Source organism: Tenrec ecaudatus, chromosome 14, assembly GCF_050624435.1.
Source record: "Tenrec ecaudatus isolate mTenEca1 chromosome 14, mTenEca1.hap1, whole genome shotgun sequence".
Lineage (NCBI taxonomy): Eukaryota > Metazoa > Chordata > Mammalia > Afrosoricida > Tenrecidae > Tenrec > Tenrec ecaudatus.
In genome coordinates this window covers 27,370,800-27,395,285 of record NC_134543.1, presented here as the reverse complement: position 1 = coordinate 27,395,285, position 24,486 = coordinate 27,370,800, and the positions used below count along the sequence as shown (strand labels likewise).

At 53.9% G+C, this 24,486-nt stretch overlaps 1 protein-coding gene across 2 annotated transcripts in view; it reads right to left on the bottom strand.

Moving 5' to 3' along the window:
- The window catches only part of ZDHHC22 (zDHHC palmitoyltransferase 22), a 29,950-nt gene extending 5,861 nt beyond the window's left edge, over positions 1-24,089 (bottom strand). Inside the window, exons 1-3 of one of the 2 annotated variants that reach the window (XM_075531408.1) lie at positions 23,739-24,089; positions 22,788-22,934; positions 338-877 (exon numbers count right to left, since the gene is read on the bottom strand). In XM_075531408.1, coding sequence (XP_075387523.1) covers positions 338-863 — 526 coding nt within the window. In that variant the 5' untranslated portion in view covers positions 864-877; positions 22,788-22,934; positions 23,739-24,089. Of the gene's footprint in view, positions 1-337; positions 878-22,787 lie in introns of both variants that reach the window. The other variant, XM_075531409.1, reaches the window with a different exon arrangement.
- Positions 24,090-24,486: the final 397 nt, after the last annotated feature.

The following is a 24,486-nucleotide window of genomic DNA, read 5'->3' as shown; positions in this document are numbered from 1 at the left end:
GATGGTGCAGTGCAGTGGGTAAGGACGAGGCTGCTAACAGAAAGGTAGGTGATTGGACCCATGGGAGAAAGCTGAGGCAGTCCACTCTGAAGATTCCAGCCTGTGAGATACCAGGGGCCAGGTCTACTCTGCCCGACAAGCCCGCCTGAAGTCAGAATGGGCCTGACAGCAGTGGGTTTGGCTGTCCCAGATAGTGCATGGACACCATTACACTCCATCGTACGTTAGTTGATCTGAAATTCCACTTTAAATTGGTTGTCTTGTGTTTACCTTGGCTAACGTGAGCCAGGGGAGGTGGGGGTGAGTAGGGCCCACCCCGCCTGCCCAAGTCACTCACCGGAGAAGAACTGGCTGATGGAGGTGGGAAGGAGTGTGAGGAAGGCCAGCGGGTGGGCGAAGGAGATGGACAGGACCGTGGAGATGTGGGCCACGCCGGCCACCATGGAGTAGAGGCAGGCCAGCGATGTGTAGAGGCAGAACAGGATGAAGTTGCGCATGTTCCTGCTGCCAATGCAGTTGCCCGTGAAGAAACAGTGGTGGTCGTGCCTCAGGGTGACCCTGGCGCACACACGGCAGAAGTGGGTGCTGGGCGGGGGGCATGGCGCCCGCCTGGCCGAGGTCCCCTGGCAGGTGCCCAGGTCATCTGGGGAGTTCTGGATGACTAGGATGTAATTTCCTAGGACGTTGGCCGAGAGGAAGAGGAAGAAGGCCCCATGGAGCAGGGCGGGTGAGAAGAGCGGGGCTGCCCCGGGGTCCTCCTGCATGCTGGGCAGGAAGAGGAAGAGCTGCAACACCAGGGTCACCAGCGAGATGCACAGGAAGTAGGCAGGGGCCACCACATTCAGGAGCCGCAGCGCCAGCATCCTCGGTTACATGCCTGCAGGCCGGGGCGAGAGGGAGACTGACCTCGGCATCCGGGACGCCCTTGCCCACTCCTCGGGCCACACCCTAGGGTCCAAGCCCCTCGAAAATCCATGCCCCCAAGCCTCCCACCCAGTCACCTCTCCTGCCTCTCTAGGGTGCCAGCAGGTGTGAGACACCCCCCTGGGTGTGCTGGCACCTGGGGGGGTCTCACATCCTTGACACCCTGGATCAGGCACCAGGGGAGGGGTGGCTCTTGCTTGTGCCCAGTATGGGACGGTGCTGTCACAGGCCAGAAGCTCCTCTCCCTACTGCCTAGAGACCGGCTCACCGCAGTTGGAGATTTCTGGTTGAGAACCCCTTCGCAGGAGAAGGCCCAGGATTTGGGGTGGGATAGGAGGAGCAAAGGAAATGTACCCCTTGACTTCCTGGAAGTCCCACGTCACCGCCTCCCCCCCCCCCCCCCCCCCCCCCGTCCCCAGCAGAAACCTCAAGGTACCTGCTTTGGGGCTATGTGTGCATGTGGGCCCGTGGGGTATGTGTGTGCGTGTCTCCTTGTCCCTGACTACAGTACATGCAATTGTATGCGCCTGGGTTTCTGTCTGTGGCTGTCAGTGTATACACATGCACACGCAGCCGCTGCCAGCCTGGCTTAAAACATCAACAACAACAACCAATTAAAGCAATCAATGTCTTCACATACTCGCTCAGGCTCCTGGTGGGGTGGGGGTGCAGCTGGGGTACCTGTATCAGCGAGTCCTGGTCAGTTCATCTCTCCAACGCCGGCTGCCCTGGCTATTTCTTTGCAAAGAGCGTTTTCATTGGAGACGACGAAATTAACCCCCCTCCAACTCCCTTCCCGCCAGCGGCCCGCCCTCCCTGCTGGAGACACCCAAACAAACCCCAGGGTTAGGAGACCCTTTAGTGGCCGACAAGCCCTAGGTGCACAAGTGGATGCTAGACACGATTTTCCGGGGAGGGAGCCCCCGCCTCAGAGCGCAGCCCCAGCTGCATTCACACCCACCCAGTTCCTCACGGCCCCGGTTCCTGTCCACCTTGAGCAGCCTCTCCCCCCCCACCGTCCCCCATAGCGGGTTCTGGGTGCCCTGGAGAACTTTTCCGGGGGCTAAGGAGTCGGCCATCCAGAGGCGCAAGAAAAAGTTGCGGGAAAGCGGGTGCGTCCAGGGTGGGCGGATGCCACAGGGCCTCCGTCCAGGCTGCCCTATTCGGACTGGGCAACTGGTCACCTTGGAGTCCCCTCTGCAGGTGCCAATGCCAGGGGACCTGCGGCCGCCTGGCAGAGCGCGGGCTCCGCTCTGCAGCAGGGGCGCGGCGCCCAGCACGCCCAGGGGTGGCTGCTGGAAGCTTCGCAGCACCCTCCCCTGCGCCCCAGGGCCGCAGCGGCGCTGCCCACCCAGGGAGCCCTTCACCCCGGCTCGAGAGAAGCAAGTGTCTTCCCCGTGCTGGTCGCCAGGGGGGCGCAGGAGCTGCCTCTAGACGCGCCGTGGCGCCGGGGAGGCGAAGGACCGGGGCCGGGCGAGTGAGGGGCGCTTGGCGGGCGGGCGGCTGCAACCCGGGCCTTGCCGGGGGAAGCCGACCGCCGAGGCTGCCGGCGCCCGAGGCCAGAGCGCAGGGAGCTGTCCGTTCAGCACCGGCAGCGCCGCGCCCGCGGCCGAGAGCTGCACAGCCGGAACCCCAGCGAGATGGGCAGCGCCGGCGGCTCGGCCACCGCCTCCTGGTCGCCTGGGCAGCCGCCCCTGTGGCCACCGCCGACCCGCTGCAGAGGACCGGGAGCGGGACTCACCGCGCTCGGCTGCCGGCAAGAGGAGCCCTGGGCGCCGGCACTCGCTTCCTGCAGGCGGCAAAGTTGCGGGCTCGGCCGGCGGGCTCGCTGCCTCCTCGCGCTGCGCTTCGGGGACTGGGCAGGTAGCGGGGGTGTGGGGAGGAGGGAGCGGGCAGCTGCCGTCCTCCCACTCGGGCGCCAGCGATCGGGGGCCAGCAGGCGGCGGGGATGGCAGCTGGGCACCCCCAGCCCCGCCACCCCTCCCTTCCCTCTTGGGGGCGGTGCTCTGGCTACCCCTATGGTCCCAGCCACCCCCACCTCACGCCACCCCCAGGTCTCTCTGGAGCGAGCTAGGGCACCCTGCCTGACTTCATCCCCCCAGTTCCCATGGGGTTCAGCGCTGAGGCGGATGCGTTAGTCGTCATCCACTGACCCTTCCCTCCACTCCATGGCTGCTCTCAGCTCTGCGGGGAGTGGGCTGGGGAGACTGACCTGGGGGTGTGCACGCAGCTCTCCAGAAGCGACGCCCCTAACGACCCCAGTCACTTCCTAGAAAGGGTGTGCACAGTGGGGTTGAGACCCAAACCCTGGTGCCCATGTGGCTGGGCTTGAATGGCCACCATCCACCACGGGGTGACCCTAGACACCACTTCCTCTGAACAATGATGTGGAGACCATTAAATGACCACGGGTGGAACCTGACACCCAAACAGGGACATTGGTCCCAATCACTGAGCCCGTTGATCAGGCTCTTACAGTGAGCACCAGGCAATGTGGTCTGCATCTCCGGTGGCGGTCTTGTTCAGCCTCTCATCATGATCTGGGAAGCGGGTGAGGGGGGTTTTTCCCATTTTACAGATGGGAAGTTGAAGCTCAGAGAGACTAAGGCCAGTGGCCCAGGTCACCCAGCCCGTAGGTGGTAGACCCTGAACTTGAACTCCATTCTGGCACCAGTGTTCCTATGCCCGGTTCCTACCCAGCCCAGTGTCACCCTGGGGCCCACAGGGAGCTGCGCTTGGGGAGAGGGAAGACAGCCAGGCATTGATGCAGAGACAGACCAAGAGCTTCTGCCTAGAACTTCACCCTCACCTCTCTTGTTCTTCCCCGAATCCATCTTTCGGAGGTGGGTTCTGCCACCAAGCAAGCGGCACAGCTATGAGGAGTGGGACCCAGATGGACTGCAGAAGCAGTGGCATCCTTGCTGTCCTGTGTTTCTTCGGCTGTCACAGGAAACTCGCCTTCTAGTCACCTTCTCCCCAGGAAGGTAAACATAAGAGTGAAATGATTGCTTATTGCTTTCAACCAGCTGATTAAAGCAGGAACAATCCCTGGAAGGAGGGCCCTGTTTATCAGCCTCTGTCTGGGAATCAACAGACACTGGTTCCTCTGCAGGAGGCGGGGTGCATCCCAACAAGAAGGGGGCCAGGAAGCCTCGCCTGTCCTGAAAACTCACAGATAAGCCAGAGCACAGCACAGCAGGGCTTCCCCTCCGGTGGCTCTGAGCTCGGGTGGCCCCAGGGTGGGCGCAGGAAAGGAAAAATGGCCTTTTCCTCTTCAGAGAGGCTTTGTGTCGAGATCCCAGGCCTGGGAGGGAGTGAGCCTGGAGCACCTTGGTTTGGGCTATATTGATTGAAGATCTCCATTCCCTAAATACCTTGAGAGTGGGGCAATCTTTCTAATTTTATTTTGCATATGGGTGTGTGGTGGGAAGGTGTGTGTCTGGATTCGTGTGTGTGAGGGGAGGGGAGGCGAGAGAGAATAAGCTGAGAGAACGTGGGAAGATGGCAGTGGGGGAAGGGAGGACGCTGCCAGGAAAGAAAGAGAAGGAGGTGTGGCGTGGGGCCCAGGATGGAGGGGACACAAGGGTTTATTCAGCAATCCCCTTTGACCATAGGAAAGGGCACAGAAAACTTGCCTGGAGAGGCAGTGGTTTCTCACTCGCCTCAGTAAGGGAGTTGAAGGGAAGGAAGTAATAGCCAAAGGCAGTTTGGTTTGGTTTTCTAAAATTGGTGCTGACTCCTGACACAATCTTGTGGGGGGGGGGGCGTTTTGAAAGGCCACTTCAATCCTGCCCTAGCCCCCACCCCTGAAGGGAGCAGGCATAAAACTCATACTTTCTGGACACGTTGCAACTGCCTGACCTTGAGCAAGCCATCTGGCTGCTCCCCTCTCTGTAGCCTTGTCCATAAAATAAGATTAATAGGGGAAATACTGGGACTTTGGGGCAACGAGGATTAAATGGGACGATGTCATTGAAGTGGCTTGGTCTGGGCAGGAGACTGGACCGTGTTAGTGAGTCTCCCCTTTTTCTCTCTCTCCTGAACCCTTATTCACAGATTTCCAGTGATATCTATCAGTTGATCATACGTGGATGATGTTGGCTTTCTCTGAGAGGACTAGCTATGTCTCAAGGCTTTGGGGAGACCTGGTGAAGATACATTTGCTATTGATCTTGCAGCCTGCTGACTGCCCTAAGTATAATCTCATCCCCCACTAATAGCATCAGAAAAATAACTACACACACACACACACACACACACACCTTGTCCTAGATGCTTACAGTTCAGCTGAACCTGCAGACAGTCCCAGGGGACAGGACAGGCTCAGATTAAACGAGAAACCACATCTGAAGCACTGTCCGGGGGAACGCCGGCGTACGTCTGGCTGCCTAGGGTGTCATTTGAGTAAAGAAAATTCCCTTCGACGTGGCAGTGGTTCAAATTTGCTTCCAACTGCTCTGTACAAAGAGAGACCTTCTGTGAAACAAGCAACTTCTCCCTTGGGTGGGGCGCCCACCTACACCCACCAGTCTGATCCTCACACTCCCCAGGGTTTGGGCGGGAGAATGTGACAAGGTGCAAGGCGCCACATTGGAGGAGGTCGCTGGAGTTTCCCTTCTCACGCTCCTGTTTCAGATTGATCAGGGGTGAGGCCAGCAGTGGCCTGGAGTTTAACTGGGGCCCGGAAATGAAGATGATGAAAGCCGTGCTCAGTCAGAAGTCTCCTCTCTGTCCGTAGCAGCAGCAAAGTGCTCCCTGAGCCTCAGACGACTTAGTAAGACACGGTCCCCGCCTACCCGGAAAACATGCAAGCTTCCGGAATATTCCTTCCAGCCAACTGAAAATTTGAATGATCATGGAATTTCTATTTGGAGCTAGTAATTTACGTTGCCAATGATTTCTTCATGTTAAACAGCAACAAAAACATTACTTTGATGTGGGAACGCGTTTTGCATGTTACAAAGCACACCCACAAAATGACCACTTCCTTCCGCAAGTCTCTCTTGGTGGCCCTGGAAGCTAGCTGGGGCAAGAATGATTAAATCCATTTTTCTTACGAGGATACTGAGGTTTAGAGCCTTGTTGCATGTTAATCACCAAGTCTTGCCCACGTTGAATAGAAAATGCAATTTCATGTGCAAAAATCTCACCGATCCTTAACTCTTCAGGAGTATGCCAGGTGCACAAAGGAAGCACGTGAGGACTTCTTTCATACACGCAGGGGAAGACCTGCCAGAGCACCCTGTTTAGAAGTGGCTCCCCGCTGCACTCTGAACGCCCTTTCCTCTGCCCCGTTTGCCTTTGACCTGACATAGTCCATGCTTACTGTCTGCCTTGTCCCTCGGGAATGCTAGCTCCACAAGAGCAGGATTTTGGACTCTTTTGTTTGTTCCCTGCTGTATCTCCGTGCCCGGCACACAGTAGGTGGTCAATAAATGTCTCTTGATGAATGAATATACGAAGGCGAGCTACAGAACCAGAGAAACCGTAGCCAACAAAACTCTCAGCATGTGAAGCTGCTGTTGCTCGGCATAAGCACCATCTAGGCCTAGAGGCTCCTTTTCCAAAAGGAGGCCTAGTGGTGCTGCCGTCCCATTGGGTCGCTAAGTGCAAGGTCGGCAGTTTGAAACCACCAGCTGCTCTGTGAGAGAAAGACGAGGCTTTCTGCTTCTGTAAAGAGTTACTGCCTGTAAGGGGTTGTAGGCTGTCGATTCTATCCTATAGAGTCACTATGCATTAGAATTGGCTCCATGCAGTGCGTTTGTTCGTTTTTTATTAACCCTTCCCTGAAGCATGCTGCCCTCTTCACTACATCAACTTGAAGGGTTCTGTCCCATCCTGCGGGAACTTCAACGTGGATCCTGGAGGAGAGAGTGGGAATTTGGGGGGGGGGGGACAAGAGGCACGGAGAATGAACACAAGACAGTATCCTGATCAAGTCTCGTTTAATGAACAAAGAGTTAAACCTTATATTGGCCAGCAAGCGGGGAAGCATCCGTCGCACATGCAAATTAGGCTACTTTTGCAACAGGCCAATCAGGGAGTTCAGGGGAGCACGCCCTGCCCGTGAGTCAGTAACGGCTTACAGTCTTCAACCAGGTACATCGCGGAGTGGTATGTTTATGCAAATCAGGCGCAGGCAAGGACAATCTTTTGCCCAATCAAGGTGAAGCAGGACACAGGTGCCTATCTAAAGAGCATCACACCTTGTTTGCTCAAGCTTTACAGCTGCAGCGCTCTGTCAGGTAGGCTGGGGTAGAAGAATGCCCAGAGCTCAGGCTAATAAATTCCAAGTAATGGCCGGGCCTCATGACTCCGGACAGGGTTCAAATCCTGTTCCTTTGCAGTGCCCTGTGAGTTTGGGAACTTTAGAGAGAACTCTGAAGGGGCCAAGGTCAGGGCTGGCAGGTAATAAGAAAACTCAACCACATTCACTGCCATCGAGTCGATGCTGACTTAACAGCGACCCCCTATGGGGTTCCGAGACTGTAACTTTATGGGAGTAGAAAGCCCAGTCTTTCTCCCGCAGAGCTGCTGGTGATTTTGAACAGCTGACCATGCGGATTGCAGCCCAACTCAGAACCACTACACCACCAGGGCTCCTTTGGAGGGTAGATGGGATCAGGTTTTTCAATAACATTCTCCTAGGACAGCCCCTGCTGCCCTTGAAGAAAGGGAAGGCACAGTGTCGTGATGGCAAACACAACCCCCTCAGTGCAGTCCCTGGGCTTGTTCTCTCCAGTGCGGTTTTCTGTTGTCTTAACGAGCCCCTGGCCAGCCTGTGCCCTTCAGGAAGGTCTGTCAAGAGCATCCCTGGGGATCAACAAAGCAAAGGAATTGCGATCACTTCTGAGCTGACCTCTCTGCCTTGACTCTCACTGGCCCCGCAGATCCCTTCAGAAACCACTGTTTGGATGGGACCTAATTTTTGCAGGGACCCTCACGAGCGGAAGAGCCCGTGTGACCGAGAGAACTTGCCTGCGGCCACCCGCCAACCGCAGAGGCGTGTGTCAAGGTATCTTCCTGGAATAAACCTGTGCACACGGGTGAGCGATGCTTCCGTACTTACCATCTTATTGGGCATCGCTATGCTTGTAAGCCTGCAGCACATTCATCAAAGGCTGAGCGTTCTGCTGTTTGTGAGGATGTGTGTGTGTGTGTGTGTGTGTGCGCGCGTGCACACACACATGGGGGCCAATGCCAGGGCTGCTCACCATCCCAGCAAGCGCTTGTGTGCAGGTCGAAGCAGCAGGACTGAATGCCACCCTCTGGGCAACAGATAGTCCTAGCAGTCTCCCTAGCGACCGATGCATCAGCTTGGAAACCTTGGCTTATTTCAAGAGGCCCCTTTGGCGTGTTCAGGCTGCGGAAGAAGGAATGCCCTCTTTTCCCAAGGTGCCCTGGTTTCCAGGGGCTGCCTAGGTAGCCCCGGTCCGGATGCCTGTGCCTGTGCAGGACCAGCACCAGTAGAAGTAGCTGGATGCCGCTGGATTAAGTGTCACACTCTGTGTCAGAGCCTGCAGTGGGGAGAGGAGGGAGGAAAGGGGGAGAGAGGGGAGCCAGAAGGTGGGAAAGGCAGAAGGGAGGAGGGACAGGAAGGGGTAGGGGGGGCAAGAGCTCATTCATCTGATGACACAATCTTGGTTTATGTCTTTATGAAAGCCGAAGCCCAGGAGGGGCAGGTGGAGACCAGCCGAGGGATGGTGGGACCAGGTGTCCAGAACGGGAGGACATGAGGCAGAAGGCCAATGTCCCAATTAGGAGAGAAGCAAAGTGAGTCTGGGCATGGCGAAATCACTACAAAATCCCTACAGGCCACTGGAGGCCTCTTATGGAGCCCTGGTGGTGTGGTGGTTAAGCATTGGGCTGCAATCCACATGGTCAGCAGTTCAAAACCACCAGCAGCTCTGCGGGAGAGACTGGGCTTTCTACTCTCCTGAACAGTTACATTCTCAGAAATCCACCGCGTTGACTAGGTGGCTAGGTGGCAATGAGTTAGGTACATAGTTGTGGTCACAGCCCTGCCTGTCCCCCCACTGCCCCGACAACCCTGCCCCAGCCCCAGGTCCTGTGCTGTGAAGAACAATGTACTCAGTCTGGGTGTCCACTGCCTTGGGTTTGAATTCCACCTTTCTCATCCACTTGCTGTGTCACCTTGAGTGACTGCCTTCACCTCTCTGAGCAGCTCCAGCACACGGGGCGTTTCGCAAACTTGCAGAGCTCAGTTGGGCAGCACCTGCTCTTCCAGAAATAGCCCCAGTCACCACCTACCAACAATCCTTCTTCTGAAGGCATCCACTGCATGCTGTTTCTAGGACGCCGTCATCTATTGCCTCTTTTCATCTGGTAGCTGAGAAACCCCACCTCTCCGTTTGATTTCGGGAATCCAATGCCCTGCACAGAACCAGCCACATAGTGTTGTCTGACTCAGGACAACCAACAGTGACTGATACCTCCTGCTGACATCAACAGACTCCAATGAGCCACATATTAAAATCTCACTGCCATCGACTCGATTCCGACTCAAAGGGACTGTATAGGACAGGGCAGAACTACCCCTTTGCGTTTCCAAGACTTTTAGTCTTTATGGGAACAAGTAGTCTCATATTTCTCCTTTGGAGCAGCTGGTAGGTTTGAACCACTGACCTTGTGGTTCGCAGCTCAGCGCGTAGCCCACTGTGCCACCAAGGCCAACCAAACATATCCAAGGTTATGAATAAGGCAAAAGACTGGGGTACTGTTGGCTCTGTAATACTCAAGGTTGCCCTGAGCGGAGTTCATGAGAGGGCGGGTGACTAACAACACGAGCATACTATGCAGGTCAGCAGGGAGCCAGGAACCTTGACCTTGTTAATGTCATGGAATCTTTACAACCCTGCGAATGTGGGGTGGATTCCCCCCATTGTATAGAGGAAAAAATCAGAGGTTCCTAGTGATTAAGAGATTTGGTACACCCACACAGCCCATTGGCAACAGAAACCAAATCCAGTCATCTGATTCCCAAACTCAAGTCTCACCCAATGTGCTTCCTGCGTCACCTAGCACCTCTCACACAGCCTTCTCTCCTCCAGACTCCCACTGCTGTTGGTCTCTCACACTTTAGTATGAATTGGAACCTTTCCCTCAGTGAAGTGAAACCGAGAGCAGAGAAAATGGGCTTTTTTTTTTTTTTTTTTGCTAACTTGGAATTGAAAGGGTAGTGGATGACTTTCTGGGATGTTAACCACAGGCTACCAGTTCAAAACCACTAGCTGCTCCAAGGGGGAAAGATGAGGCAGTCTTTTCCAGTCAAGATTGACAGCCTTGGAAACTCAAAGGAGTCCTTCTGGGAGATATGCTCTCTGGCCTGATAACATAGGTTTAGATCCCTGGTGGCAAAGTGGGTTGTACTGCTAACTGCAAGGTCTACAGTTCGAAACCACCAGCTTTCTCTATGAGAGAAAAATGAGACTTTCTACTCCCATAAAGAGTTACAGCTTTGGAAACCCACAGGGGCAGATCTACTCTACCCTAGAGGTTCACTAAGAGTCAGAATTGGCTCAATGTCAGTGAGTTGCTTATTAAGGAGCCCTGGTGGAACAGGGGGGCACACACATTGAGCTGTTAACCACAAGGTCAGTGGTTCGAACCCACCAGTTGCTCCAAAGCAGAAAGATGAGAAAGATTTTAAAATCTTGGAAGCCTGAGGGCAGTCCTGCTCTGTCTCATAGGGCCACTCTAAGTGGGAATTGACTCGATGGCGATGGGTTTCTGAGCGAGAGACTTAAGCGATGTGACCTTAGGCCAACAGCTATATTTTCTGTGTTTCAGGCTCCTCACTTGTAGTGCTTTACACACACACACACACACACACACACACAACAACAACAAACCCAATGTTTTATTTTATTCTTTAAAAGAGAATGTTTTTAAAGTCCCAAACAGGACATGTACAAGACAGTTACAGAGACATATCATTTGGATGAGGGACCATTGGTCTGAGGTCAAAATGACATCCAAGGGGGTTGCTGAGATACAGAGCTTTAAATAGGATGTGGTGGGTCAAAGAAAAATGCCACCAAAACACGGCTGATGGCTGATCCATACCTCATGGTTCCTGGTGGCACCGTGAATGGGATTGAGGCCATGATCGGGACAAGGACATCAACTCAATTACCAACTCTGCTACCAATAGTAGTGGTTCTGCATTGGGCTGCTAACCACAAGGCCAGCAGTTCAAAAACCCCAGCTGCTCCATGGGCGAAAGATGGGGCTTTCTATTCCCATGAAGAGTTACAGTTTCAGAAACTGGTTCGGCCCTGTGCTGTACGGTTGCCATGAGTCAGCACTGACTCGAAAGTGAGTTTGGTTTTGGTTTTTAGTAACCCTATAGGACAGAGTAGAACTGCCCAAGAGGATTTCCAAAGATTGCAAGCTTCACAGAAGAAGCAGACTGCCACACGTTTCTTCCGCGGAGCATCCAGAGGGCTCAGATAGCTGACTTTCAGTTAGCAGTTGAGGGCATAGCCATTGCTTCACCAGGGATCCTTGGGTTCGCTAGCTTATCATCTAGTGAGGCTGTTACATAGCTGACACAAGATACAATCGGTAAAGCACTTGGAAGAGTGGCTGACCCACGGACTACATACACGTTGGCTGTTGTCATTAAGATTATGTTGCTCTGCATGTGAGAAGCTCCATGAAATATATTTCACTTTCACCTACCTGAAATTCAAAGGGCTGACCCAGGGCCAGGGTGGAGGCCCCGGGATCATCTGGGACTCAGATTTTTTCTATCTTGTTGCATCCGCCTGCGGCTTTATGATGCAATGAGGTTGCTTGCGTCCCAGCCATCCTGTCCATACTCCAGACAACAAAGAGGGAAGGAGAAAGGACATGCCTCTCTCTTTAAGGTCATTTTCTGGAAGTTACATGCATCCCTCTACGTAGTTTTCATTGGCCAGAATTTAGTCACATGGCCCCACCTAGCTGCAAGGGACGCTGGGACATGTAGTCTTCTGGGTGTTCTTGGGGTGGGACTTGGTTCCTACCCAGAGTGATGAAACACGGGCCAGGTCGGTGCCATCCTCAGCCGCTGTTGCTTAAGCCTATGGTTGCAGCCACTGTGTCCGTCCATCCCATTGAGGGTCTTCCTCTTGTCCTGACTCCACTTTACCACTGGTTTCTCCCAGTGACGTGCCCAAAGTATGTGAGACAAAGTCTTGTCATGCTTGCTTCTAAGGAGCCTTCTGACTGTGCTTCTTCCAACACACATGCCTACTGATAAAGAGGAAGAGGGCAATGGACTTGGGAACAGACCCTGCATCTCTTTCTCACTTACTGTGGAAACTTGTAGACACGTTCAAGTTATCAGCTCCTGAGCTTCAGAATGGAAGCGGGGTTTTCCCGGCACGTCCAGCCTCTCAGAGTTTCCATTTCCTCACTGATCAGGTGGGGCTACTCCCCGACTCACCCTCACGCTCCTTCTTGGCATTTCTCCTGCATACAAAGAGCTCCAGTCCACCGTGGCTGTGACCCTGGACGGGGCTGGTGGTGGTGGGGTGGGCTGTGAAAGGCTGGAGGTGGCTCTGGCCAGCGTGTCCAGACCATCTGGCCAACCCAAGGAGTCAAAATCTGGCCCTTCGTGAAAAAAGAAAGGACATGCTTCATTTTTTTTCCCTTCAAAAAAACCATCTGAGTAACATATTTTGTAAGAAGATGAAAAAGTATTTTTAAATGAATGACAAAATGGAAACCGTTTTCACCTTCTCTCTCTCACTGCCACTGAGTCTGTTCTGAGTCACACCCACCCCAGAGAACCGAGTAGAACTGGCCCTGGGCTTCCAGAGTGTACACTCCCCCACGAGCAAGAAGCCTCCTCTCTGTCCCAGAGAGCAGCCCGTAGGCTCGAACCTGGGGTGTAACAGCCCGACTTGTCACCCACCACACCACCATGGCTCTGTCTTCATCTGATGCCCAGACATACTCAACCTGCACCCCTTTGTATCACCAGCTTTTAAAATTCAGCAACGGGAAGACCATTTTTCACGCTGGTAAGCACACACTTCCCCAGCACCATTTTTAGGGGTACGTAACATGTCCTTCTGATGGAAGTGATACGATGTTGTGGGGACCCACCAAAATTTGATGATCACTTTGTTAACTGGCCCAAATGTGTGTTTTAGCCGTATCTTAGTCGTCAGGCTTTGAAAGGCCAAATACCGACTTCAGTGCCCTAGCTCCCCTGCACATGCGCATATTCCATGATCCTGTGATGGTCCAGGAAATGTCCAAGACTCAGACTGGGCTGCTGACTGCAAGGTCAGTGGTTTGGGCCTCTGAGGGAGAAAGACGGGGCTTTCTGCTTCTTTAAAGAGTTACAGCCTCAGAAACCCACAGGGGTAGTTCCACTCTGTCCCCTAGGGTCGCTGTGAGTCAGATTCAACTCGGTGGCAGTGAGTTAGGTTTTTGAGTTTTCATGTGCTATTTGTTTCAATTGTACCAATCACTTGAAATATATAAATCCACTGTCAATTGTCCCCAAGCCAATTCTGACTCACAAAGACGCTATAGGGCAGCGTGGACCTGCTCTGTAGGGCTTTTGAGATGGAAGCTGTAGGGAGCAGACAGCCTCATTCTCAGTCCAAGGAGCCACTGCTGGGTTTGAACTTCAGACTTTGTAGTTTATCAGCCCAGTGTCTAACCCACTTGGGTTCCTAGTTAAAAGTATAAATGTGCATTTATTATTGTAAGAGTAAAAAACTGCAAGCATTCATGATGGTTGTCGATGTGTCTCTCTCGTGCACAGAAATAATGAAGATCTCTCAATTACTTAATAATAGAAGGAACCGTATTGATAACGAACACAAATGTGGATACAGCATCTCAGCCAGGTGCTTGAGACGTGTTGTTGTTTTTGCTCAAGAGCAATAAAACATTCAAATCTGAATCCTAGAGATTAAACATAAAGAGCATCATAGTTCTGCTCTCTAAAAACTGCAGCCAACATTTAGTGTCTTTATTTAGACCAAACTGCCTGCCATCGAGTTGAGTCCAAAGCCTAGGGACCTGATAGGACAGGGTGGAAGCGCCTCTGCAGGTGTCCAGGGCTGCTTTTGTTTATGGAAGTAGAAAGCGTCTTGTATCTCTGGTGGAGCGGCTGGTGGTTTCAAACAGCTAACCTTGTCGTGAGTAGCCCAGTTCCTACCCACCAGGACTCCTCTTGGTCCTTCTCCCCATCTTGTAATCTAAACACAGGATGCTGGCTTCCCCAGCCTCATCATTTCATGAGCGGGGCGAACTCTAAAACCATGTGTCACACAACCCATGTTAAATCCTATTTGACCCCACCTGAGAAGGAATAGGCAGGACAGGAGGGAAAGAAGAAATTTCTAGAAAGGGTGAAGTATCATGCTTCCTGGCCACTGTCAGTAAAACGAGCCTTGATTTATTCACAGAGTTTTAATCGTGCTGTAACGCTAAGCTTCTCAACCAGGACAACGAGATCGTTAGTCACGGACTTGCCGACACCCATCATCCTTGGTAAAACTTTAGATGTGCTCCTTCACCAAAGGGGTTGGCCCCAAGAAGGAGCTGTCAGGTACAGGTTGATCTTCCTCTTGGCCTCCTGGCCTTCGGCCTAAATGTATATTTAGTGCATCTCTAATTTTGGATTATTTACAGAATCTCACTATTTTTAGCAACATTGCAGTATATGTCCTAGCCCAAACAGCTCTGTGGGGGCCTAGGAGCATTTCATTGGCTGGATTCCTAGAAGAGGAAGGCTGGCTCAAAAGGCTCTCTCTGCCAAACCGCCTTCATGAATATGTGCACAGCCACTCTGCCCTGCAGAGCGGGCCAGGGCTGGGGGCCTCATCTTTAACCTCCCCTGCTGGCTGGCAGGTTGGAGGGTCAGGAGAGCCGCAGCCCCTTCCCAATCCCCACATGGTGGTCGTAGCCAGAATGTATTGTGCGCCTACCTTATTCTGGGCATCTTGGCAGACCTGCTAGGCACCTTGTGGCTTTTTAACTGTGGTCGGCCTCATTTACAGGTGAGGCAACTGAGGCTTAAAGGATGAAGTGACCCTTGCCCTAATCCTAAGAGAAGCTTCCAGAGGCCTGGACTAGCAACTGCCGGCAAGCCTTTCCCTATAGGCAAAGGAACCCTGGAAGAATCTGACCATTCAGCATCTCGATGTCCCTGCCTCAGCTGCCAACCAGGCAGCGCCTACATCCTCTCAGCTTTCAGGAAGCTTCTGGGTCCTTTGGGAATAAAAAGCCTCTGATGTTGGCAGTGACCCCTCTCAGGCGTGTGTGTGTGTGTGTGTGTGCACGTGTGTGTGTTTAAGTGGGTAGATATTGTCAGTCACTGGATTCCCCACCATATCAAGGCAACGGTGTGCCGGCTGAGGGGCTGGGCAGGGTACAGGCCACATGCAGGGACTTTCTGGACAGCATCTCGTGTGATGAGAACAGGGATGGCAGTCTAGGTGAGTGGTGGCGACCCCAACGGTCCACGAGACACACATGTGCTCTCTGTTGCAGGCAGGCACCCACAGCTAGATGCCTTTTTCTGAGCCCTGCAAAGGGCCTGCGACCTTAGGAGAGGAGCCTTCAGAAGGCCCGCAGACACAGCGCGGCTGCCTGAGGAGGCCCTGCCTGCAGGGGAACATGCGCAGTCTTGGGGTGCGGAGACACCATATGCATGGCCCAGACATGGTACTACGAACCAGCCTTCAGCCTGGAGCAGAACTGCGTGGGCTGGGGCTGGGAATGGCCATGGGGATGCTGTCTTGGCCCACAACAAAGACTGCCCGGAGCCCGGAAAGCCTGAGGAGGGGAGGGGGGAGCCCCTCTCTGTGCCAGCGTCCTTTCTCAGAGGCACACACCACTCGGGGCTGCCTCTGCACAGCCCTGCAGCCACATGACTCCAGAGTTGCTCTGGCTCAGATGGACAGACTGTGTGACCTGGACCAAGTGACTTGGCCTCTCTGACCTTCAACTCGAGCCACAAAATGTGATCATGACGTCCTTCTTGCTCATCAGTGGTGGCGAGGCTTAAGCCCCGTCGCCGCCTCTGTCCGGAGGCCAGCCTGGCTGACTCATTGTGTCCTGGCCCCGCCGGGTGGGGAGCCAGCCCTGGGCAAGGCCTGGCACCTACCCCCACAGCTCCATGACCTCAGCCAGGACCCGCCTTGCTGGTTGTCATGCTTACTCCACAGCCAGGGGCCTTTGCAGCGTTGCAGCCCCTCAGCCAGGACCATCCAAAGTCTCCTCAGCAGGGCTGTGAGGTCAGGAAGGGCAGGGACCGGCCCAGAGCAGATGCTCAGGACATGTGCATAGAACCGACGGAAGGATGGGTAGACTCGACAGGACCCTAGAGGGAGAAACGGCAGGACGTACTCTGCCTTGGCGGGACTAGAGGACCAGACTGGAGCCCCCATGGTGATGGGGACCCTGTCTTGGTGTAGTCACTCAGGCAAGATGAGGTGCACCTCGGACTACCACCCTCGACAGTTGTTCAGGTTCTGCGCTGTACAGTTTCCCGGATTTGCACCCTGGTTCCGGCGATTTCCAGCAGGTGGCAGTAAGCCTCCGAAGACAGGATACCCTTCCTGTGCAAATGCACTGTTGGGGCCGAGGGGCTGAGTGCCTCTGTCCCCTGCTGTCCCCCTGCACTTCACCAGCCTCAGCTGCCAGGAGGTTACCTTCCTCCCACTTCCTCCTTGCCTCAAGGCTTTATAAAACCAAGAGGAGAACCACTGTAGAATTGGGGACATCAAGGACAAGTGTCCTAAGAACTGGGAATTCCCAATTGCATCCTTTTTAAAAAAAATTATTTTACTGGGGGCTCCTGCAGCTTTTCTCACAATCCAGCCAGCAAGCCATCCATCCATCCATCCATCCATCCATTTTGTCAAGCACATTTTTTACATTTGTTGCCATCATCATTTCCAAAACATTTTATTTCTACTTGAGCCCTTGGTATCAGCTCCTCATTCCCCACCTCTCCCATCCTCCCAATTGCACGCGCTCCTTGAAACAAGTGAGCATTGCGATCAGAAGCCTGCAGGTTCAGTTCCAGCTCCTGCATTTTTGAGTGCGTGACCTTGGACAAGTGCCTGCCCAGATGCGGAGAAGACTGCAGTAATCACCGCTGCCCTCGCAGGTGTGAGGGACAAAGGGGACCCTGAACATGGCTGTATATGAGTGTCTTCCATGGAGAAGACTCGGAGCGCTCTGGGCTGATCCAGGAAGGACCTGTTGTCCTGTGGCCATAGGCCACTTCACGCCACCCCCAGTTCTCAGCTCTTCCTCGGCAATCTTGCTCCTGGGTCTCCATCACTACTGGGGGGAGGGGGTGGTCCTGGGGCTCTTTTTTGGGTCTGCCCCAGATCTTTAGTACAGCACCGTCAGTGAGGTGCTTCCTGAGCTCTGTGTGGTCTCTGCCCTCACCTTTTGCTTGGTCATTACTTCCTGACCAGGGAGGGCAGTAAATAAAGTTAGAGTTGTCGTCATCGTCTTTCTGAGCCTCCTGACCTTGTCCTACCCCTCGGACTTAGTCTCTCTCTTCCTCGTTCCCTGGACCCTTGTGACTGGGCACGGTCTTTGGCCCCTAGCACTCTAGGTGCCCTCCAAGGCCCAGACCAAGAGAAGCTTAGTGGGGGGTCTTTCCTGTACCTCTCAGATAGGGAAAGGCCAGGAGTGGGGGAACAGGGAAAAACTGACTCTGAATTTCTCCTGAAGTTTTTGGCTTTTACTTATTTTCATAGCTGTAGTTGAGAATGTACCCAGCAGAACATGCTTCCCTGTTGTCCCTCCACCCCACGTTGACATCAACTCACTGCCCCCAATGCCTCCTGCTGTCAGCAGAGCCCCCGTAGGGCATTCTTGAAAACCCGCAACGCTCCAGACAGATGCTCTTTGCTGTTTAAGTTACGCAGCTGATTTTAAGTATTTTTGGTGTAAAGGTTAAAATCCTCAGAGAAGTAGTTTCAGGGATTCATCCAGCCTCCCTGGCCCCAAGATGTCTGGATTCTGTGAAAATTTGAAATCTTGTTCTGCATTCCCCACCCGCTCTTAGGGTCAAGATGCTTCCATAGAAGCTTTGATCAAAATGTCCAGAACCAGGAGCTGGGCACTATCCAGCTCTTCTGGTCTCTTGACAAAGCCATTAGCCACATGTTCCATGTCCTCCTCCTGATTCGCCTTCTTCCCGTGTTGCTCCAGGCAAAGGGAGACCCGTGGTTGTCCGTGGGATGACCTCTTTCCAGCTTTGTAAGAGTCCAGGTGTGACAGAACGTGCTAGCAGGTAGATCAGAAGCACTTCACACCGTGATTAGCCCGAATGACTCAGACGTCCCATGAGTTTTCGTTCAGAACTTGGCTTGGGTGCAACACAACCAGAAAACCAAAGTTGTGGTGATTTTAATGAGATCAAGGTGTCTTGTGTTCCTGTGTTAGTCTGGGGACATTAGAGAAACAAATCCACAGAAACCCATATGTATAAGAGAGAGTTTTATATAAAGGGTAAGTGCACATCACAAACCAGCCCAACCCAGAGCTGCCCAAGCCCACAAGTTCAACATTAGCCCATATGTCCGACACCAATCTACAAAACCCTCCTCCAACAAAACACACGCAGTTGGAAAGGGGGCTCTGATTACAAGGGTCTACATATAACCTCCTCCCTGGGGGATGGACAACACAAAAGTGGGTGAAGGGAGACGTTGGACAGTGCAAGATATGACAAAATAATAACATAAATTATCAAGGGTTCATGAGGGATCGGGGAGCAGGGAGGGAGGGGGAAAATGATGCCAGGGACTTAAGTGGAGAGCAAATGTTTTGAGAATGATGAGGGCAATGAATGTATAGATGTGCTTTACACAATTGATGCATGTATGGATTGTGATAAGAGTTGTATGAGCCCCTAATAAAATGATTTTAAAAAAACACACATGCCGTGATGCCAACTGCAGGAGGAAAGCCGAATCAGTGAACATGTAAGCATCTCAGCACTGATAGGGGTCTCCATACGGCTGCTCCAGCACCCAGGGCTGCATCGGGGTAGGTCTATATGGCTTCTCCTTGGGGATGTCTTGCAGAAAGTGCGCCTTGCCAGTTGAAGCAAGGAACTGGCTAAGGCAGCTGCACCCTGGTCTGACCATCACAAAGCAAGAGACCCGAGAACTAGAAAGGCGAGACTCACTGAACCATTTATCTCTCTGCCCTTCAATTAACCCCACGTGTTTATCAGAAAGCCAGAGGCAGGCAGGCTACGGCTCACAGGGACCCTCTCCCATGTCCAAAGGGACCTGGCTCTCCCCCAACTCCCCCAGGTCTAGACCATGGTTCTCATAGTAGACCATTCAGAGTTAGCCAAGCCTGCACAATATCAGGCCCCAGGTCCCCACCCGCATCCTTTCTTCAGCAATTGTCAGCGTGCAGCTTCCACCTCATGGTCCAAGACGGCTGCTCGAGTTGTGACCACTGAACTAAGTATATTCTACCAGGAATGGGCGAGCAAGGGCAAAGCTTCTGTCTCTTGAATACCTCCATTAACCTCTATATGGAGAACCGCACCTCTTCATATGTAGCTGCAAAGAAGCCCGGGAGATGAGATTTTTATTCTGGTTAGCCCTGTGCCTAGCTCAAACGTGTGGGTCTAATTATGAGGGAAGAAAAAATGGTGGTTATTGAAGAATGATGGAGATTTCCCACATCGGCTGATGAGGTGCTGTCTCTCCCGCCTCCATGGGGGCGTCTCTGCCTGGCAGGTTCCCTTGGATAAATGAACCACAACAATCACCATAAAGCCGTAGAGCAAGCATAAAACAGGATGATGAGGTCATTTCCTCTCTGCTCATATGTGCTCTCACTGAATTCTCGACACTGCCAACACTCAGCACTGTAACGCCTGACCCGCTCCCCCACCCACTCAGCTGCCCTCCCTCCTCTGGGCTCCCAGCACCGTGCCCACCGCCTTCGCCTTTGCAGAGTGGAGTCCGGCTGGGCTGAAGGGAGGCCAGGGGAGGAGTGAGGGGGAGGCCGTGACAGCCGCTGCTGCGCACACAGCAGGGACCAGGCGGCGGTTGCCTTGGTGAAGCTGGGCAGAGATTTCTGGGATGTTGCTACATGTCTTCCTGACCTGCCTCCACCCGCCTTCCCTGCTCTTCTTAGGAGACACCTTCTGGACACTTTGAGACCCCAGGCCCACATCATTCTGTCCCCTCTTCCCTGAGCTGTGGGGGTCTGCTTCTCCAGCCCCCATGCCCAGTGGTGGGGATGTGGGCACGGGTCCACCCCATAGACAGAGTTTCCTGACTTATTCCCCCCCCCCCCAGCCACCCTGCTGTGAGGTCCTCTCTCCCCCTAGGGGCCCCCATGCTTCCCTGTCACACAGCTCCTAGGTGGCAGCCCGAGGACTGGAACTTGCTCCTGCAGACCCTGAAGCCCAAGACACCTTCAGGAGTCTGCCATCCCCTGTAAGATTCTGGTGGCAAAATTCCAAGCTTGTGGGGATGCCTATGGGGACACAATTCACAGCACGGATGGCTCACAGCCCTCCACCCCATGTAGCTTTTCAGGAATAAGTTCAGAGAAAATATGACCCTACCAGTCATGTTAACAAGAACCATGTACCCTGACCCCTGGTTTGGGTGGTCACTTGAAACAAGATCTGTGGGTACCACCTGCCTGCCCTCGGCAGCCTTCCCATTGCCCCCGGCTCTGATCTTCAGCCCCCCTGCTCTCCCTTCCATGGTTTTCTGAGCCTCTCCTCTCCTCCCAGCACAGAACTCCCGCCCCACATTGCAACACACATATCCAAGACTCAATCCCCCACTTGGTCTGGGCCCCTCATCCTTCCTCCCTGCTCCTCAGACCCAAGGCTGCCTGGAATTCACGCCCCCCCCCACACACACACACATCCTAAACCCAACAGACTAGGGTGCTCTCTCCCCTCAGCCAGGGCTGACTCAGCAGTGCCTCCCTGTCCCCCAAACTGGAAGGCTTGTCCCATCAGACTACTCTGGACTGCCCCTCCAACCTCCCACCTCTCTCCCCTCCCAGCTCCGCTCAGCCGTCCAGCAAGGGGGCTGGGGGACCATGAGTTGGAGGTCCGGAATGTTTAGAGGTATACAACCACTTGTACATCCAAGCAGGCACTCAGTCATATACAAGCATACTGACACACGTATGCATCTCTGTGCATTCACAAATGCATGCCCACAACACTCAGGCAGATGTGCACACGTACACACAGGTGCATACATTTGCACCCATCATGTGTATACCCCGCCCACCCCACTAACATGTAAGCACATCTGCACACACGTCTAAGGGGCCCTGATGGCGTCGTGGTGACGAGCTGGCTGCCCTCTGCCAGGCCAGCACTTCGAAACCACCAGCCGCTCCTCAGGAGATAGACATGGCTTTCTGCTCCCGTAAAGAGGCTGCAGTCTTGGAAATGCACACGGGCAGCTCTGCCCTGTCCTGCCAGGTCACTGTGAGTCAGCACTGGCTCAATGGCAGAGTTTGGTTTTGGAGAGTTGTCTGCAGATGAAACCACCTGTGAGATATAACCAGACCCCCCCCCCCTGTCCCCGCGCGCGCCTCTCTCTCTCCCAGCTCTGCACTCTGCTTCACTTTCTCCTTGATCTTAGTAAGTGCTTCAGGTCCAGGAATATACAGAGACCCTCATCCTTGCTCAAAGCGGCGGCCCCGTGTTCATTTAATGTGCCCTAGTGGGTGGGCAAGAAGCTCTGGTGATGTGTTAGGCCGGGTGGTCCAGAGCAACAAACCCAGTAACATGCATATATGTGTAGGGAAGAGCTTTATATCAAGGGGCAATGACATATCAAGAAAACACCCCAGCCCAGTCCAACTCCAATCCATAGGTCCGAGACTAATCCACAATGGCATATCAAGAAAACACCCCAGTCCAGTCCAACTCCAGTCCATAGGCCCGAGACTAATCCACAAGCCCCTCTTCAGTCTCACGCAACCACATGCAAGGCTGCAGAACGCAGGAAGGTCAGAGTCCGGCAGATCCCAGGACGGTGGACACAGGGCAAGGCTCCAGCAGCTCTGTGGGTCCGCCAGCAGGCGAGCGAAGGCAGAGAAAGGTGGGGAGGTTCCCTGGGCCCTCCTTAGGAGAAGGCCACACCCATAAGGAGGCACCATCAGGAAATGACCTGATCCTCAGCTTGGAAACCACCCTTACATGTTTTTGTTTAATTTAAATCATGTTGGGGGGATTCGTGCAGCTCTTTTTAAAATACTTTTATCGGGGCTCTTACATCTCTTATCACAATCCATCCATCCATTGTGCCAAGCACATTTGCACGTATGCTACCATCATCATTCTCAAAACATTTTCTTTTTACTTGGTATCAGCTCATTTCCCTCTCCCCCACCCTCCTTCATGAGCCCTTGATAATATATTAAAAAATTTTTTTTCATGTCTTACACTGACCACCAACTCCCTCACCCACCTTTCTGTTGTCCGTCCTCCTGGGAGGGGGTTATATGTAGATCATTGTGATCGGTTCCCCCTTTCAACCCCCTACCTTCCCCTGTGTTTCTTTCTTATCTACCAGTGTACATGCTCTTGTCTAGCTGGACTTGTAAGGTAAAATCGGGGTGATGATAGTTGGGGGAGAAAGCATGAAAGAATTAGAAGAAAGTTGTATGTTTCATCGGTTTTTGTCCTGCACCCTGACTGGCTCATCTGACCCTACACGTTTATATCGATTCAAGTTGCCATAAAATTATGTAACTGCCACAGGTAGCAGAGTTGTTAAGCTTTGGCCTGCACACTGCAAGGTCAGCAGTTCGAAACCACTCGTCGCGGCTGGGAGAATAATGAGGCTTTCTCTTACCTCCATGTGTGTGACAGTCTCGGAAACTCCGGGCAGTTCAGCTTGTCCAATCGCGCCGCGGTGAGTCGGCATCGAGTTGCGTTGGGTTTGGAATGAGGGAGCACACAGGCCGGCTCCTGCTGGTGCACACAGTCACAGCCTCCACAGCTAGAGGAGAAACTGGCACTTGGAAGCTGCCCAAAGAGGCCTTGGGCGGAAGGTCACAGCCTGGACAATCCTACGGGACTGTTCTGACCCGTCTCCTTGGTCAGTCTCAGCCTCACGCAGGAATGGCACCCAGGGAAACATTGATGGCTGAGGCCCTGTTAGATTCTCTGGAGCTAGTTACACCTCGGTCCTTGGCTCCGCACGAGAAAGAATTCACACCGAAGCCTGGCTCGTGATCCAAGTGAGGCTTATGAGAGTTGGAAGAAGGTTCAGGTTTACCCGGCACCCATAGGACTCCTCCTGACCTTGCAGCCTGGCAGAAGCTGCCCGGCTCACGCAGACAGTCTCTCTGACTCTGGGCTCTTGCCTTTTCAAGGATTCCATGGGGAGGCGTGGTGGATGACCCCTGACTAACCCCATTGGCTGAACTGCATTCACCTGGCCTAGGTGGGCCAATCCAGGTGGCCTAGGTGGGTCAATCCAGGTGGCCCAGGTGGGTCAATCCAGGTGGCCCAGTTGGGCAAATCCAGGTTCAGCACCCACCCATGCCTACCGGCGGGAAACCTGAGCCTCTGAGCATGTGCAGTGCGCCACTCCTTGTTCCGTGCTTGGCTCTCTGGGCACGCGTTATGGGCATTCCCCATCCCTACCCTAGAACCACCGAACAGCCCCGCATGAAGCCCTGCTTGGTGGCTGCCGAGTTCATGGTCAATTCTCTGGTGCACCTCTGCCCTGCAAGTCAGGGCAGTGTGTGTGAGTGGACATGCGTGCCTCGGGGCGAGGCTGGGAGCTCTCGGAACTCACCATTCGAAGGGGCACCTCCTGGTCACGATGGAATGATTCAAGCCCAGGGAAGGCCTAACACTGCCGGTGGGAGTGCGAGCTCCTGATGGAGGAAGCAGCCAGGGCAGGGGGAGAGCAGCCTCCCCTCCTCAGGACCCAGACCCCCGAGGCTGGGGTCTCCGTGCTGTGGGCTGGCCAGTGCACGTGGCACAGGGAGGAGCAGAGGGGGGCAGGGCGCTGGGCGGGGTGGGGGCCCAGCAGGGGCATCAGAGCCCCGATGAAGAGCAGGCCCTGCTTTCTTGCTGAGTCATTCCCAGGGAAGCTTCCTAGGGGGGAGGCAGCCTGCTGAGAGAGTGAGAGCAAGTGTGTGTGAGAGAGGGAGGGGGAGGGGGGACTGCGGAAGAGGGAAAGGGAGCTTACACACACACACACACACACACACACACACTCACACTCACACACACACTCACACACAGCTTCTAGAAAAGGAGGCTCTCCCAACAGAGAGGTGTGGTTCCCCGAGAGATGTTAAACCTCGGACACAAAGGAACAGCAGCTCTCCGGGACCCTCTCACTCCATGGTCGCCCCCCTCCCTGCTTCCCACCAGCCCCAGTTACCACAGCTCATCCTGGACGGCCTGGGACTGAGCGGTTTCAGGGGGACAGGGCTTTTGATGCTCAATAGCAATAGTCCTAAACACACGGGTGCCCCCACCTACTCTTTATGCCTGCCTTCCTCCTGTGCCCTTCCTCCCCCACCTCACCCCTG